Source organism: Podarcis raffonei, chromosome 9 (genome assembly GCF_027172205.1).
Source record: "Podarcis raffonei isolate rPodRaf1 chromosome 9, rPodRaf1.pri, whole genome shotgun sequence".
NCBI classification, from domain to species: Eukaryota; Metazoa; Chordata; class Lepidosauria; order Squamata; family Lacertidae; genus Podarcis; species Podarcis raffonei.
The window spans coordinates 40,084,208-40,100,570 of NC_070610.1; the positions used below are offsets into that span (position 1 = coordinate 40,084,208).

General features: G+C 39.4%; 1 protein-coding gene across 1 annotated transcript in view; it reads right to left on the reverse strand.

The window, feature by feature from the left end:
* Nucleotides 1-16,363, reverse strand: part of GUCY1B1 (guanylate cyclase 1 soluble subunit beta 1) — a 41,138-nt gene that overhangs the window by 18,317 nt on the left and 6,458 nt on the right. Inside the window, exons 3-4 of the mRNA XM_053403026.1 lie at nt 2,621-2,721; nt 2,111-2,229 (exon numbers count right to left, since the gene is read on the reverse strand). Coding sequence (XP_053259001.1) covers nt 2,111-2,229; nt 2,621-2,721 — 220 coding nt within the window. The remainder of the gene's footprint in view (nt 1-2,110; nt 2,230-2,620; nt 2,722-16,363) is intronic.

Consider the following 16,363-nt stretch of genomic DNA (forward strand, 5'->3'; position numbering starts at 1 on the left):
TTTGCCATTCAATTTCCCTTTTAGCCAGTTCTGCCCTTAATAAAATTACCCTGTGTATCAAGATTCCCCACTAACCAGGATAACAGCTTGTCCGTCAAAAAGGGAGGGGGGAAAAGTAAGTGAGAAGTAGGAGTCTGGAAGAGGGATAATGTAAGAGACATTAGTAACAAACCAATGAAATATTCTGGATACAGTTCTTTGAGCAAATTGCAACCAGTGAAAGGTGAAAATGTGGGGAGGAGAAGGAAGTCAGTGCCCCATGCTCTTATTGGCTGGTGTTGAATGGAGCCAGTAGGGCAAACATGTGGCTATAACATCACCTGGGTGCTAAAACTCACCCCAAGCAGTAGCAGCCAGTGGGGTGAAGTCATGTTCCTTACCTGGCTTCCCAACATGGAGTTCGCTGCCAGTAAGCAAGAGTACAGTGGAACCTCGGGTGGCGGACGTAATCCATGACAGAGGCACGTCCGAAACCCGCAGCGTTCGCATCCTGAAGTGCCGTGTCTGTGCAGGCGCCGGTGCAATCCAGCACTTCTGTGCATGCGCAAAGCACAATTTAGCACTTCTGCGCATGCGCGAGCTGCGAACCCCGGAAGTAATCCATTCCGGTACTTCCGGGTTTCCTGCGGTCCGTAACCCAAAAACATGTAACCTGAAGCATCTATAACATGAGGTATGACTGTACTTGCATGTTCACACTTAGCCATGGGTTAACTGGCCAGTATGCTCCTTAAGTAGATAGGTTTGGGGTATATGCAGTGAAAGATGGAAAAATAAGCTCTGGGGCACATTGTTGGACATATTCTGCAAGCAATTCTTCTGAGTGTTGTAAAATGCCATAGAACATATACTGTGTTGCTAATTTTAAAATATGAGAAGGCAAATAAATTACTCCCTAAAGTATCTTAGGTTAAGCACCACTTGGTGCCTGATTGATTTTTGTGTGTGTGGTTATAACATAATAATGCCCTTGGGATTTCTCAAATTGCACTTAACTAAAAGCTGCCTCTCTTTTACATTCTGCTTTGTATTTCCATTAGTAATGCTTTCAGCCCTACATAATATAAAAAGGAAGAATTGTATATTTAAAAAAAATACTAATGACCGCTCCCCACATCAAATGGGGGACGCCTTTTGCATGGTCACGTGCAGCCCCTCCCCCCATGGATCCCATGCGGCTCCTGGCAGTATGGGCTGGCTTCGCCCTCCCCAGGCTGGAAACCTGGAGGTATGCACCCACCTCAGCCAATTGCCCAATCCCACCTGGGGAGGCGTTGCCAGGGAATCGGCCAAGTAGGGGGAGGGACCGCCCTGCCCACACAACAGAGGATGGATCTTACCTGGGAATCGTCAGTTGGCTCCAGAATTGTATATTTTAAAAAATACTAATTATATTTCTTTCTTTCCTTTTGCTTGCCTTTCAGATTAAGTTTCACATATTTGTATTCCTTTTAATTTAAATAATGTGTTCATGTGTAATTTAGTGTGCAACTGGAGCCTTAACTTGATATGGTACAAATGCAAACTGGTAGGTAGGTTTTCCTGAATGAGTGTGTTAATTCAGTTCTTAAATGTGAATTATAAAATCAGTTTATTTATGGAATAGGAAGTGCAGCAAAGCACTAATTATTGCCTAAGAGAATAGCCATAAATAGATTTCTCATTTGAAATTCTGTGAACAGGTACCACAAGAATTAAGTCCCATGGAACTCAACAGGCTTGGTTTTACTAAACATGCAGGCTCAGATGCAACAACCCTAAGGGATATAGGAAACAATAAATGACATGGTAACCTTTGGGGGATTGAAATGGCCACAACTTTACTGATTACAGTTGCAAGAAGGCTTTGGCTTAGGCATTGGGTATGTATCCTGGATCAGCCAAACATAACTTCCATGGCCCATTAGCCCCCATGTGGGCATATGGACAGAATCCTTCCCCTTGGGCCCCTTTACTAGCTGGGGCTGATGATGCTGACCAACCAGATGCTTGGAAGGTTTTTGCCTCCGCACCTCAAGTTTGCCCAAGGCCACAGTGGGCCACAACTGCTGCTGCCATCGAGAAATTACACTGGAATTTGACCATTAATGGTTTGCCACAGATTTCTTACCTGCAAAAATTCTCTAACATTGGAGCCCAACACACGCAAGATGGTGTCATAACCAGATTCTTGACAAAACACAAAAAACATCTTCCCAAACATCTGAAGGATTTCTCCAGCGTTAAGGTCTAAAGAAAACATGAAGCATTATGTACTACCTGAAGGCACTGAAGCCCCTGCAGAACCAAAAAAAAATCACATTTAATACTTCCTCATCAGCACTGAGGAACATGAATGCATTGGGCTTTTAATATTTTATTGCAAGATTCCACTGTCATAGAATTCTGTGAGTTCTATTTTTGTGTACTTCAATTTTGTTTTGATGCATTTGAAACGCAAGCACCTTCTCTTTCTTTTAACAATGAAAACTGACATTCCCAAGATGCTTGTGTGGCATGAAAAACTACAACGCAATAAATGCATTAATGCAAATCAACAAACATTGTGAACTAACTACATGTAAACTTCAGTTTTTCCTTAAATGTTAATCAGTGCTGAAGGAAATAAAGATATACTTACTAAGGACTTTGCTTGCCGCAGCAACCAGATCGTATGTTTTTGAATCATCATAAATAATTCTAACTAGAAACTGCCCTTCTTCATCCAATTGTGCCTCCCGCCTGAAACAAAGCACAGCAAAAATATAAAATAAATATATGTATGTGGGAAACATAGCCAAATAATAAATACTGCAGTTGCTTATTAGCTGAGAAAGTTCAGAGTATGCTAGGTATAAAGATACCATACAATCCAGAGACAGCAATCTTAAATTATTTGAAGGCAGTCTGGAATAAACAAACTACAGAGTTGGTTTTCATTTTCTATCAGGAGCTAACATACTAATTGGGACGTGGGTGGCGCTGTGGTCTAAACCACAGAGCCTAGGCTTGCCGATCAGAAGGTCGGCGGTTCGAATCCCCACGACAGGGTGAGCTCCCCTTGCTCGGTCCCTGCTCCTGCCCACCTAGCAGTTTGAAAGCACGGCAAAGTGCAAGTAGATAAATAGGAAGGGAAGGTATTTCCGTGCACTGCTCTGGTTCGCCAGAAGCGGCTTAGTCATGCTGGCCACATGACCCAGAAGCTGTACGCCGACTCCCTCAGCCAATAAAGTGAAATGAGCGCTGCAACCCCAGAGTCGGTCATGACTGAACCTAATGGTCAGGGGTCCCTTTACCTTTACCTTTAACATACTAATTGCTCAAAACTGGAAGATGCTCCCTCAATAATACCTTGAGAAATTATTTTAATTTTACCAATTTTAAAAAGTTTGGATAGTGAAAGAGATAGTGTGCTGACACTATAACAATTTTTTTTCAATATAGAAATGAGAAATGGATAATAGTTGGATTGATTTTCTAATTTTGTAAGTATAATGAAGTCTGCAATGTACTGTTATTCTGTCTGCTGATGAACAGATAAAAGGAAAAAATAAAGTAGGCCAAGTCCCGGCTCTTTGGTACTATTAATATCATTATCCATTCCTATCCTGTGGACAGAAAGCAGGTTTTTTTGCAGATGGAAGGCAAGTTTCTTAATTCTCTCACATGGAAGATGCCTGTTCAGAAACAGCCAGGTTTCAACCAACTGAAGAAGAAATGGAGCAAGAGAAGCAAGTCTCGAAATGGCTGTGTCCCATTTTAGCATTTGTGTGTGTGTGTGTGTGTGAATAGTTATATGAGCCACCCCGCTTTTCAGGTGCTATAACACAACAGCATTCAGCCTCACCATTAAGGAGAATTACCAAAGTAACAGAATCTAAAACTTTCCCCAAACTACAGTATGAGGAGTTGTTTCCTTAATCACTTGGCAGTATTACAAATGTCAAGATGTGCTTAGGAGCTTCACTCATCCATATCCCAGACATTCCACATTTATCAGCTGTGCAGGGCAAGGAACTTGCATTTTTCCTAGCAACAAAATGCTAGGGAAATGCTATTTTCCTAGAGGAGTGTTATGATGGAAAAAGACATGTTCACCTCATTGCATATCCCATTTAAGAAATATTTTATGCCTTATTATGTTCATTTTGGTCAGAAATGACCTTTTTTTTATATATAAAAAAAGATACTTTTAAGAAAGCAAATGTTAAAAACAATAGCCACCATAAATGGAGTTAATTATTAACTTGCAGGCTCCTGCACCTGCTTCCATTGTTTTTTTCAACCAATAAATCAGAACACACAAGTAGCATGGCATGAAAAGCCACAGCTTTATTTATGCAAACATTTGGGGCTGAGAGTGAGGCAAGGCAGCAATGAACCCAGAAAAACATGCCACTCCCAAAGAAAAGGAATCAGTTGTAATCATAGTAACTAACTTTTTTGTTTAAGACTGGAACATGTAGATGCATGCCCTCTCCTCCAAACATGTTGCCCTTGGGCTGGGAAACCTAATAAGCTCCATCAGTGATTTCATACAACTCACTTCTATGTAGTACTTGAACATCAAAGAACTCTCATCTGACAAGCAAAAAGTTGTTATCGCTGGAAAGCGCTCATCAAAAAGGAAAGATTGCTTGAGCAAATTGTCAATCGAAAAATTATTTCAGTTTCTTGGATAAAATGCTGGCCCAGAAACCATCTCAGTGAAGCCTGAGGAACCACATGCAGAACTGCACAAATGAGCGATGCCCCAAGCAGAATAGGAATACATGTAGAAAATATAATACAATTTTATAGAATAGCTAGAACACACAAATCAGTGCTGACATATGATCTCACAAAGAATGCATGACATAAATAATTCACTGCCCTCCAAGTGTTGCCAGGAGTGTGGAATGAGAGGAGCTTCCTTTTCTTTGCAATGGGAATGTCCAGAGAGATCGTGGTTTGCAGTTTATAGGAGTTTCTCAGATATGATTTAAACAAGTGCTCACCTCTGAATATTTGCTAGCATTTCTGGCTATCATGGGCCATTGAAAAAATATCTCTACATGAATTTGGTGTTATTAAGAGGTTGCGGGCATGGAGGTAGCATGTAACTGGGAAGTATAAGCAGGTTGTGCTGCTACAGGCTGGCTTGCCAGGACATGGCAACTGACACTGTCAGAATGATTAACTCATCAGAATAGGCTGGACAGAACTTCTTAGAAATATAGAGTGGTACTCAGATATGTTTTACTGTGTGCATCTTTCCACACTAAAAAAATATCTTTGTAAGAGTTGTGGACATTAGCTGTTTGTTATTATGTCCAAAAAATATAATAAAATGCATTGGGGAAAACAAAAGAGAAGGAATGAACAGTTATCACAAGCAGGGTGGTTATGTCTATCCTCTCTCAGTGACTCCTGAACCTTAGCAGACTGTAGACAATCTCATCCTACGTCATCACAAAGAATATGGGACTAACAAATCATTAGCCAACCCTTCATATCATTGTGTCTGCTTTGGAATGAGCGTCACAATGCAACGAATCAAGGGCACTGTTTCTGAAGTAGATACACACTTTCTAAATATTTTTAAATTGTGGGAACATGTACAGGGACAAGAAGAATTGTTTGCAGTAAGGGTTTGCATAGATAAAAAACAATGGGGGGGTTACCAAGATCCTGCAGAATACTTAGGGCAGGCATTGTGGATTGCTGAAAGCAAACTTGTAAAGGATGACTGAACACCTCTGCTTTCCACACAATCATGCACACATATGATTTCCCTTCAAACATCCTATCTAGTCCATGGATTAGAGTGATCAAGGGGAAAGCATTTGTGTGTGTGTGCGCACAGGAACAGGAGGGAGTTAGCATTTTTTGGCAAAGGGTTGCATCTCCTTCTGGAGGCTATGTGCCAAAGTGGGTGTGGCTCCCCCATGTTCTAACACACACACATCAGGACATCAATAACAGGACACACACAAACACACACATGTTCAACTTTCTTCCCACCCTACCACCATTTTCTCATTATACCACCTGGGATACAAAATAACTCCAATGCAAGTCCAGGTGACTGTGAGACCTCGGTTGTGAGCAACATAAATAAAAAAACTTGGTCTTAAACAAATTTAAATACATTTACACTAGTTAAGTATGGCTATAATAGTACTAACTTGCTGTTTATGAGTAAAATGGCCCACAGCAGAAATCCAATGGCTAAACCCAGCAAAGCCTTTAATTTTTATTTCATGTACTGTCTGCTTTGGGCTTTCCATGGGAAAAAGCATTTTTGTTTGTTTTGAAATACATTGCAATGTTTCTGAAAAGCTACTCTTGGGAACATGGTGCAATTCCCACTGATTATAATAGGAATTGCAGACTAAAATGCCAATCTGGCCAGTTGGCTCATGTTGATATTAATACATTAGAGCAGTTATGGATATATATTCATAAGAAATTGAGATGGATAAGTCAAGATATTGTGCACAACAGAGTGTTTGATTCAGGCCTCAAGAGAGTTTTCAAAACCTTGCTTGGCCACAACCACATTGCAACTCTCATATTTATTTCACTCAGGATTAAAATCAGACTCGCTGGGGGCAGAACACCAGAGAGTTGACACTTCCAAGGGCAGAAGAGGAGAAGGTGATTCTTATCAATCTCTCCTTCTCCATGAAGCCCCCAGTAACTCTTGAAAATCTCCTCCTAGAACAGTCTGACAGGTGATGGAAAGCGCAGTAGGGAACAATCTATGAAAAACATCTCCTCCCTGGGTCCTACTTCCATAGAGAAGCTCTAATGGATCTTGAAGCCATTTGCAATGAAAGGAGCCCTTGAACCTGCAGAAGGGGAAGTCTGGATCCAAACCTAAATACTGTATTACAAAGAGAATATTAGGAATATTACCACATGGAAAGATACATGAAAAAAGCTTGCCATAGAAAGTAAGGCTGAAATCTCAAAATAGAAACTTTTGTGGGGATCATAGTCTTCTGAGATTTCATCCATACTTTTCAATGCAAAATATCTTCAAAAGTTAGTGATAACTGTGGTGAAATATTGGAATCCTTATACAAATTGTAGGTTCCTAACCACTGAGGTAATAAGATCAGTAACTGTGATTGTCTTAAGATGCTGGTTCAAAACTAGCCTTGGGCAGTAATCTTTGGAAAACTCCCATCTGCAGCTGAGGTTGGTTTCTCATAAAGTTCATCCAGTATAGTAGCAAGCTTTTAATTTCTACGTGTGGGAGGTTTTCTTTTAAAATGGCTGCCAAGTCAAACAAATAGAAAAACAATGTGATTTATGATTGGTGTCATCTTTCTTTTCAAAACAGGGTGTGCTTCAGTGCTTAACTAGATTAAAGCACAAAAAACCCAGTAAATGTATATGGAAGGGGGAGGGAGATTAACAACAGCTCTAGAAAGGCGAAGAAAGGAGTTTAACTCCAGATCTCTGTGCATAATCAACTTGTCTTTTGAAAACACATCTATTTTTGAGAATATACTATGTTATTATGATAACCGTGCTGTAACTAAATACAAAGTATTGGCTCTCCACAATGTACAAAATACCTGCCAAGTATTAGACTATATATATAGTGGAGGTATTAATTTACAACCATGAATAAATAGTTCACAACTGTTTTCAAACCCTGTAATGCTTTTATATGTCACAAGAACATGAGAATGAAAAAAGTAACAGGAACTGATTGTTTTCATAATTGCCTTCTAGTTTGCAGACTGTATCTGCTAAAACGCTAACAGGAATTAGCCATTAAAAGGACACTGGACTAGCAAGGCCAAGAGTAATTAGGCATCTTGCAGACCACATCTAACTCATCAAGGCATTTTCTCTTGGCCCCCACTCTCCACAGCGGGGGGGCGGGGATTAGCTTTGAGGATTTGGAGACAACAGAGTTCAGTTGCAAGTTTGGATATGCAGCATAATTTCGCTATGTGCAAAAAGGATGACTTCAGGTTTCAATCCTAAGTACATACCCTGGGAAATAACCTAATGAGACATACTCCTTCTCCACATCATTTGTTCAGCATCCAACCACTTTTTCTCTCAGTGCCCAGGTGATTTTGCTGCTTGAAGCAGAGCTCCAAATGGCAACCCCCACAGCCAAGATAAACTTTCAAAAGTTCACACATCACTTTCTACCTTCACCTGTTCCCTAAATTTTATCACACATAGCAGACTGTTTCTTCTTACTGTATGATAGGGCTGTCCTCATTTTCTTCCAATTTATCTGATTTCTCCCCTACTTCTAGATGTTTTGAGGCTTACTCTGGAAAATGCAGAGAAAGCATGAGGGTGTTTTATCTGCTGGAGTTACATGGTCACATAGTGGTCATGATCTCCTCTCCAGAAACCATCACGCTTGTGCATTTGTACTAAGCCAAGGTCTGGATTAGCATTACGTGTAAATCAATTTGCAGAACTCACTTCAATGGACACAATTCAGACAAAGCTAAGCTCATTTAAGCTGTATTAAAGTCAGTGGGAAAGCTTTAAAATATGTGATCAACTCTCACACTGTAAATATGGGACTGAAAAGTTCTTCACTTTGGTCAGATGAAATCATGCAAGGGGGGTGAAAATACAATTTTCAGCTGAGGTCAAGCCACTCTGGTTGTTTTACTGTAAAGTAAAACTTTACTGCAAGTATCTAAACACACAAACCAGATCGCAATATATTTTTTTTGCCGTACAATTGTCAAACTTCAGAGCTTGCAGTGTTTCTCCTTACTGTGATTTATGGTTATGTTAGAAGCTTTTCAGTCTTGTGACATATAACCTTGACATTTCATCTATAATACATTTCCTATTCACTATGAAACTCCCTACAATAAATGTTTAATATAAAGAGGAAGAGCTCATTTGTAGCAATGCTCCCAAGAGGGCAATTGCAACATAGAATGGCTACAATGTTAGAAGGGTAAAAGAAAGTGCTACAAACTTCATAGATGTGAATATATTCAAGCTTCCCTGGAAAAACTTACGTACTAAGCTGCCATGAACAATTAAATATAGCACAGAACTGTATTCCCTTGCAATTAAACTTTTCCTGCGTATGTGTATGGCACTTAAAACACGTTCATTTTTAAAAAAAATAAATAAATAAATCCAAGGTTGCTTTTATATGTCAGGTATTGTTTCTGTTGGGCTTTTTGCCACTATTGTGTGTAAGTAGACCTTGTTGTTCAACAGATATTATCATGCAGCCATTTCAAATCAGGTTTCTAAAAGTCACCTCAATTCAGATTAATGTTCACCTCTGAATAAACCCCAAACAGACCCAGATGCATGCATGTAACATAACCTCATGTGTTACAGACTGGCTGCCAGAAGAATCCAAACTCACCACATTGGCTGAATATCTTCCTCCTTTGTATAGAAGCACAAAGCTTTGCATCTCACTGTATGTGCATGGCACTATATTTGGATCTCACTGACTTACCAACAGCATGGTAATCCAGAAGGCAAAACGATGGAGGCACAGCACTTAGAGGTCATCAACCATGGGAAGATATGGAATTTGAAAAACTTTAACGCTGGTCACTTAAGGTCTCTCTCTGGGTTCACATCATGAAATATTTGGTGATCTCTGTATATAGTGTGCTGGAGTACGATACCAGTGCTAACACCATAACAATAGCACACACCTAAAGGTTAATCATTCTGTTACAAAGAAAGCTTCTATTCCTGCCACCCCAACACAACTGTTCCAGACCTTCCTCAGCATGTTGCTGCAGCCAAGGCATTGAGTTTCCACATGGGCAGCTTCGGCACAATTCCCCACTTGAAGAAGCTCACACTGGGCAAATAGGTCTGTCAGCCTAACTGATCCCAAAGTGCTGTTGCAAAGATAAAAAGCATATCTCTGCTCTAAGCTCCTTATATGAAGAATGGAATGCAATTTTAATCTATAATTTATTTATTTTTTAAAAAACACCAGTTTAGCATCATCAAAAAAGAAAGCAAAAATAGGGCTATGTACTGATTAGCATCACCAAGGTGCAGAATAGAGTGAGCTGCCATGTCACCATCCTTTTCCTGCTTACTAGAGGAACAAACTGCATTCATTCATTTCTGTGAGACAGTAAAGTGCTGAATGTCTGGAAGCTTTTGCGACGAGAACAAAACTTGACCTCTTCTCAACACTGGGCTCCCCAACTTCCAACGAAAAGGACACCTCAATGGGCAGGGAGCACAGAAGCCCAATGGATTGCAAGCCTGCATTCCTCATCTGTCAAAATGGCAGGCATTTTGCTTGCAACTAAAATATGAGAGTAAAGCCTGAATTCTACATGGCAGACATATACTGGAGATCACAGTGTGGCCCTGAATTGATGCCATGGGTGACTCTCCATAAATACCACTTGGGGAATTATGCTGACAAAAGCAAAGGATGGCAGGGTTTCAGTACCTGCCATATTGTGTAGGAGAGGGGAATTCAACTTCTGTCAGTTTGATATGACAAACTGCACCAGCCAAAGCACCCTTTACACAATTGTTAGAGCTACAGAAGCCCTGTTCTCTTTCACCTCCAGTTTCCCCACTGGTAGGTCAAACACAAGGTCATATATGTTTCATAAGCTGGGTGTATTGCCGGCCTCATTCCTAAAGGTTCTGTAAATATTGTAAACATTCAGTTAGTGGAAAAAATTATGAGTAACAAAATTAAATAAAAATGGGAATCTGTCCAAGGAACTGACTTTCTGCATAAAGTAAATAGTTCTATTTATAACACTCAGAATGCATGGCTATTTTTGCTGGTTCTCTGGACTGTGCATGAGTATGCTTAATGTTGGCTTTCAAAATCATATAATCTATTGATTATTTTAAAAAATCAGATGTAACATATAAAATAAACTGTGTGCTAATATTCTAAACACACATTAGCTTCCTTTATAAAACAAATTAATTTAAAAGAATGTTTCATTAAAGAAGAAAAGAGGAGGAAGAAGAAGAGTTTGGATTTGATCTCCCGCTTTATCACTACCCGAAGGAGTCTCAAAGTGGCTAACAATCTCCTTTCCCTTCCTCCCCCACAACAAACACTCTGTGAAGTGAGTGGGGCTGAGAGACTTCAGAGAAGTGTGACTAGCCCAAGGTCACCCAGCAGCTGCATGTGGAGGAGAGGGGAAGCAAACCCGGTTCACCAGATTACGAATCCACCGCTCTCAACCACTACACCACACTGGAAACCATATTTATAACTCTTCTGTAATAATAGTAATCAGTCTGCAAACATGGTGAATATAGGAAGAGCCTGGTGATGAAGCCAATGGCCCATCTGGCCCAGCACCCTGTTCCTGCTGTGGTCAACCAGAAGCCAATGAGAAGTGCAAAACCAGGGCCTGAGTGCAACTGCACTTTCTCCACCAGTGGTTCCTAGCAACTGGTTTTCAGAAGCACACTACCTCTAACAGTTGAGGTAGAAGCTCGCCGTTGTGGATAATAGGCATTGGTAGCCTTAATTATCCATGAATTTGTCTAATCTTTTAGAGCCATTAAGCTGATGTCCATCTCTACCTCTTGTAGGAGTGTATTCTATAGTTTTATACATATTGCATGAAGAAGTACTTTCTTTAATCTGCCCTGACTCTTCTAACATTCAGCTTTATTGGATGTCCCCAGGTTCTAGAGTTATGAGAGATAAAAAACTTCTCTGTCCACTTGCTCCACCATGCATATATATTCTTTCATGACTCATCTTACACTCCTTTTCTCTAAATTAACCCCCCCCCCAAATGATGCTGCCTTTCCTCACAGGGAAGTTGCTCTATTCCCTTGCTCATTTTTGTTGCTATTTCCCAACACTGCCAAGATCCTTTCTGAGGTGAAGCAACCAGTATTCCAAGTGCAATCACACCAAAAATTTGTATAATGGCGTCATGATACTGGCATTTTATTTTCAATCCCTTTCTTCATGATTCTGAGCATGCAATTTGCCTTTTTCACACCTGCCTCACACTAGGTTGACATTTTTATTGAGCTCTTCACTATGACCCAACGTCTCATTCCTGGTCCAACACCACCAAATTTTCATGAGCATTGAAAATTTAGCTCTCTCTCTCTCTTTTTTTTTTTTTTGTCCCAGTGTGCAGCACTTTAAACTTGCTTACACTCAGTCAGAAGAATCTTTTTGAAGCTCTTCACAACCCCTTTTGGTTTAATCCACCCTAAGCAAATTTTCTACCTCACTGCTCACCCCTAACTCTAAATCATTTATGAACAAGTCCCAGTATCCACTCTTGGGTGACACCATTTTCTACAATAATTTTCCAACTGGAAAACTGTCCATTTATTTCTACTCTCTGCTTCCTATTTCTTAACCAATTACTGAGCTAAAAGATAGCTCAGCAGTTGTGGAATAAGAGGAAAGGCTAACTCAGGAAATCTTTGGTAAGGTACTTTGTGTGTGTGTGTGTGTGTGAGAGAGAGAGAGAGAGAGAGGAGAGAGAGAGAGAGAGAGAGAGAGAGAGAGAGAGAGAGAGAGAGAGAGCTTTTTGAAAGTCTAAGCAGATGGTGTGAAGTGGATCACTTCTATCTATATGCTGGTTGACAGTATCAAAGAACTCAAATAGGTTCCCAAGAAATGACTTCAGCAAGACTTGTTCTTCTATATGTTTGAGAGTTTTATCTTTGTTAATACAGTACTTTTCAGCAGTTTTCCTGAAAGAGGCATTAATTGGCCTGTAATTTCTGAGGTCCCTTCTAGTTTTCAGGTATAGAGGCTGATCTTAGGAACACGCTACAATTTTTTGTTAGAAGATCAGCAATTTCACATTTGACTTCTTTAAGAACTCCTGGGTAGATACCATCTGGACCCAGCAGTTTGTCTGTTTTGTCTTTTAAGGCCTATAATTTCCATCTATTGTAACCATTATTTGCCTCAGTCCCTTAGACTCTCTTCCCCTGAAAGTCATCTTCCAGTGTGAAGACAGAGGCATGCAAGAATCCATTCAACTTCTTGCAATCTACTTACATTTCTTCAGCTAACTTTCGATTCCATATCATCCCAAGATGGAACTGTTTTCCTAGTCAGTCTACTGCTACTAATGCAAGTAAAGATTTCTTGTTTCTGTGGTCTTTGTTTTAGCAACTTGCTCCTCGATTTTTAGTTTATATTCCCTTATTGTCTACTTGCATTTCTTTTGCCAAACTTTGTGTTCCTTTTTGTTCTCCTCATTTGGAAAAGATTTCCATTTTCTAAAGGAAGCCTTCTTGCCACATTGTGTATTTTATCTATTTCAATATCAGAAAAATGCAAAGTGACACTTGGAAAAAATTCATCCAACAAAACACACAGGTTCATAGCAAGGCCTTGTGTTGAATATTTATTTTAATTCTTGGTGATTGAAAACATTCGACCAATGTAGCAAAGCTGTTTCCCTACACCAATATCTTATGATAGTGTATAACATGTAGGGAATTGTGTAATTTTTTTTATTAAGGAGCGGGCGAAGGTGTTGAACAATGATATAAAACGTTCACAGTTTACCATGATTAAAGAATGAATTACCATGCCTGAACCAAAACAAACATGTTTTTTAAAAAGTTTCTTTTAATGTGCTAAAAGGAAGTTTTGAGAGGCTGCTGGTAGGTAAACCTTTCAATCTCATGCACCTCTTTCTGGGCAAGAGTGTTTTCATCCCAAATTTCATTGAACGAACTGTCCTGATTCAGAGTTTCATAAATACTGCTATGAACAAGAGACCTGCTATGTATATATAGGTTATCTCAAACTGCTATTGCTGTATACTGTTTTGGGATTTCTAGTTAAAAGATGCATATAAATTATATGAAATGAATAAATCAAGTGATAGGGATGGAAAAATATTCACCTTGTTAGCTGCGTGCTTTAAAATCTAGTAATGCTACCTAAGAATTTATTTGTACAGTTTCTATTCCTGTATAAATTCCCAAGTATTGAATGCAAACTCTTTAAAAATATATATATCCAGTGGTGGGAAAATAGGGGGAGGGGATCCTGATCTGTGGGAGAGCCAACTCTATGAATCCATCAATTCCTTCTTTGCCCATGATAAACTGCAAGAACTGGATAGTTGGCAAAATATCCCCTATTAATATGCTCATGGGTAAGACTGATTAGATGGATAAATGTAAAGTTTAACACCTTAACCCTAACAGATGCTCACTAGTAGCTAATTAAGTCAAGCAAGAGCAGCTCTCTGCAGTCTGTACCAGTTAAAAGCTAGATAGCCCTTGAGTACATGGCTTGTAGCCCCATGGAGAGTTCTCTTACAGTGAAAATACAGGAGGTTGCCAAACTGTGGATATTTATAGCAGGTTTATTGTGCTACAGGATCAAGTCAGGTGCAGCAAGCAAATAAAGCTCAGCTGCTTAAAAGCACTCTTTGTTACAGACATCCAGAAGCAGAATGGGGTCAAGAAGCACTTCTAAAATGTGAATAAATTTGATGCTTCTAGGGCAGTGTGACCCATCCAGAACGGGCAACCCAACCTCTTCAAAACTGCATGTTAATATAATGCTGAATACATTAATATTACGTAATGGAAGCTATCAGCAACTGTATGTTCTCTGGCTCAGTTTTCATCTGATCATAGCCTCCAGGTACTGGCTTAGAACTACCAATACTGCTTCTGGATCAAGACAGCAACCAAAATACTTGGTGTCATCAGCATACTGATACCACATTCCGAATTTCTGAATGATCTCTCCCACCTGCTTCATATCAGTGTTAAAGAACAATAATAGTAGTGATGCCGCATAGGATACATCACCTGTTGTGAAAAAGTAGAGACCTTAAATGCAGTCCTTCCCAAGTCCAACTCAGCTATTTAAATTCCATGTACCAACACGTAGTGAAAGAGGACTATTTCCCCTGCCCTTGCTGTTAGTTTTTACACATTGTGATTCTACAAAGAATTTTGAACCTCTGAACATGGTTCAGAAAGAACCCAATGACTGATGGTATCAACTGAGCTCTTTAAGACTGCAATCCTATACACACTTACCTGTAAGACTCACTGAAATCAATGGTGCTTAGCTCTGAATAGACATACATAGGGTTGCAGTGCATATCTTTAAATGTTTAAAGTTTAAATATTTAAAATATTAAAAGTTTAAAAATGGAATTAACCACATTAATTTAATCAATCTTTTATTGCTGAGGAATCAGAAAATGTGGCTCTTTTGTTTCACCCTAGCAACTTTTCTAGTCATTATGAACTTGACTGATTAGTTTATATATCTGTTTAGTAAAAATAATTACAAGTCAAGGAAGACCACAAGTAATATTTTTTTACCAAAGAGCAAAAACATGTATTATATTGAGCCTAGATATACATTTTCATCTTTTATAGCTAACTGCTACAATGAAATGCAATTTAAATCTACTTTCTTTCTGCCATAGAGAAGAAATGAATTGTTCTATTGATGTATTCTGGATGGATTATTCATAGCCATTAAAACTGCATTTAAGTTGGGCACAAAGTAAAAGACTACAGGCAAAAATCCTACTCACTCTCCCAGTGCTGGGGAGAAGTAAATGGAGCAGTTTTTTAAAATTCAGCTGAAACACAGTGACTTCTATAGTCCCACCAAAAATACCCCTTTGTAGATGAGAATTGTAACAATATTATAAATATCAGAAAATGGATAGTTTTTGTATCTTTTTAGTATCCTTTAGTATCTTTGAATTATCTAATATGCAAGATGCCAGTCACAAGAAAAGGGAGCTTCTCCCCATGCAAATAAATTGCAAATGCAGGGAGCCCAATCCAGATTTGGACAACAGTGCGGGCCTGAAAGCTAAAGCTTCCAACTAACCGTGTGAGGGTTCTGATACAAATTCCTCCCCATGTGTTTGCAGTTTACTATAAGAAAGCCATTCACACAACTGAGTGGAAGAGCAAACTTTCACTTGTGTAATGGGACTTCTCCTACCTCTGCAGCCAAACCCTCCCCCAACCCCCTGGAGAAGATTGCAGGGGATACACAGGCAGGAATCCATTCCACCAACAATGTCTGCTCCATTGGTTGATAAACACTGTTGTATTTCCTCCATAGTTCTGAGATTGCTACAGCATACAGATGAGTATAGTCAAGTAAATAGGAATTGGATATGCTGTCACACTTCTGTCAATTTCTGTGTGCTTCTAAAACGTTTGAGACACATCATGTAAGAAAGTTCTCAAGCCTTCACACAAACCCCCAAATGCACATCTTACTGCAGAGCATCACCTTGTCAACTACATATTGCTGAGGTTTGTACAAAACACAGTTAGTTGTGTTAGCAAGTCTTGGAAAATCTAAACACAGAACTCTTTTGCATTTTCAACAGAAGCAAAATGTTTTCTATGTATAGAAGCCTAAACCTATAGACTATTA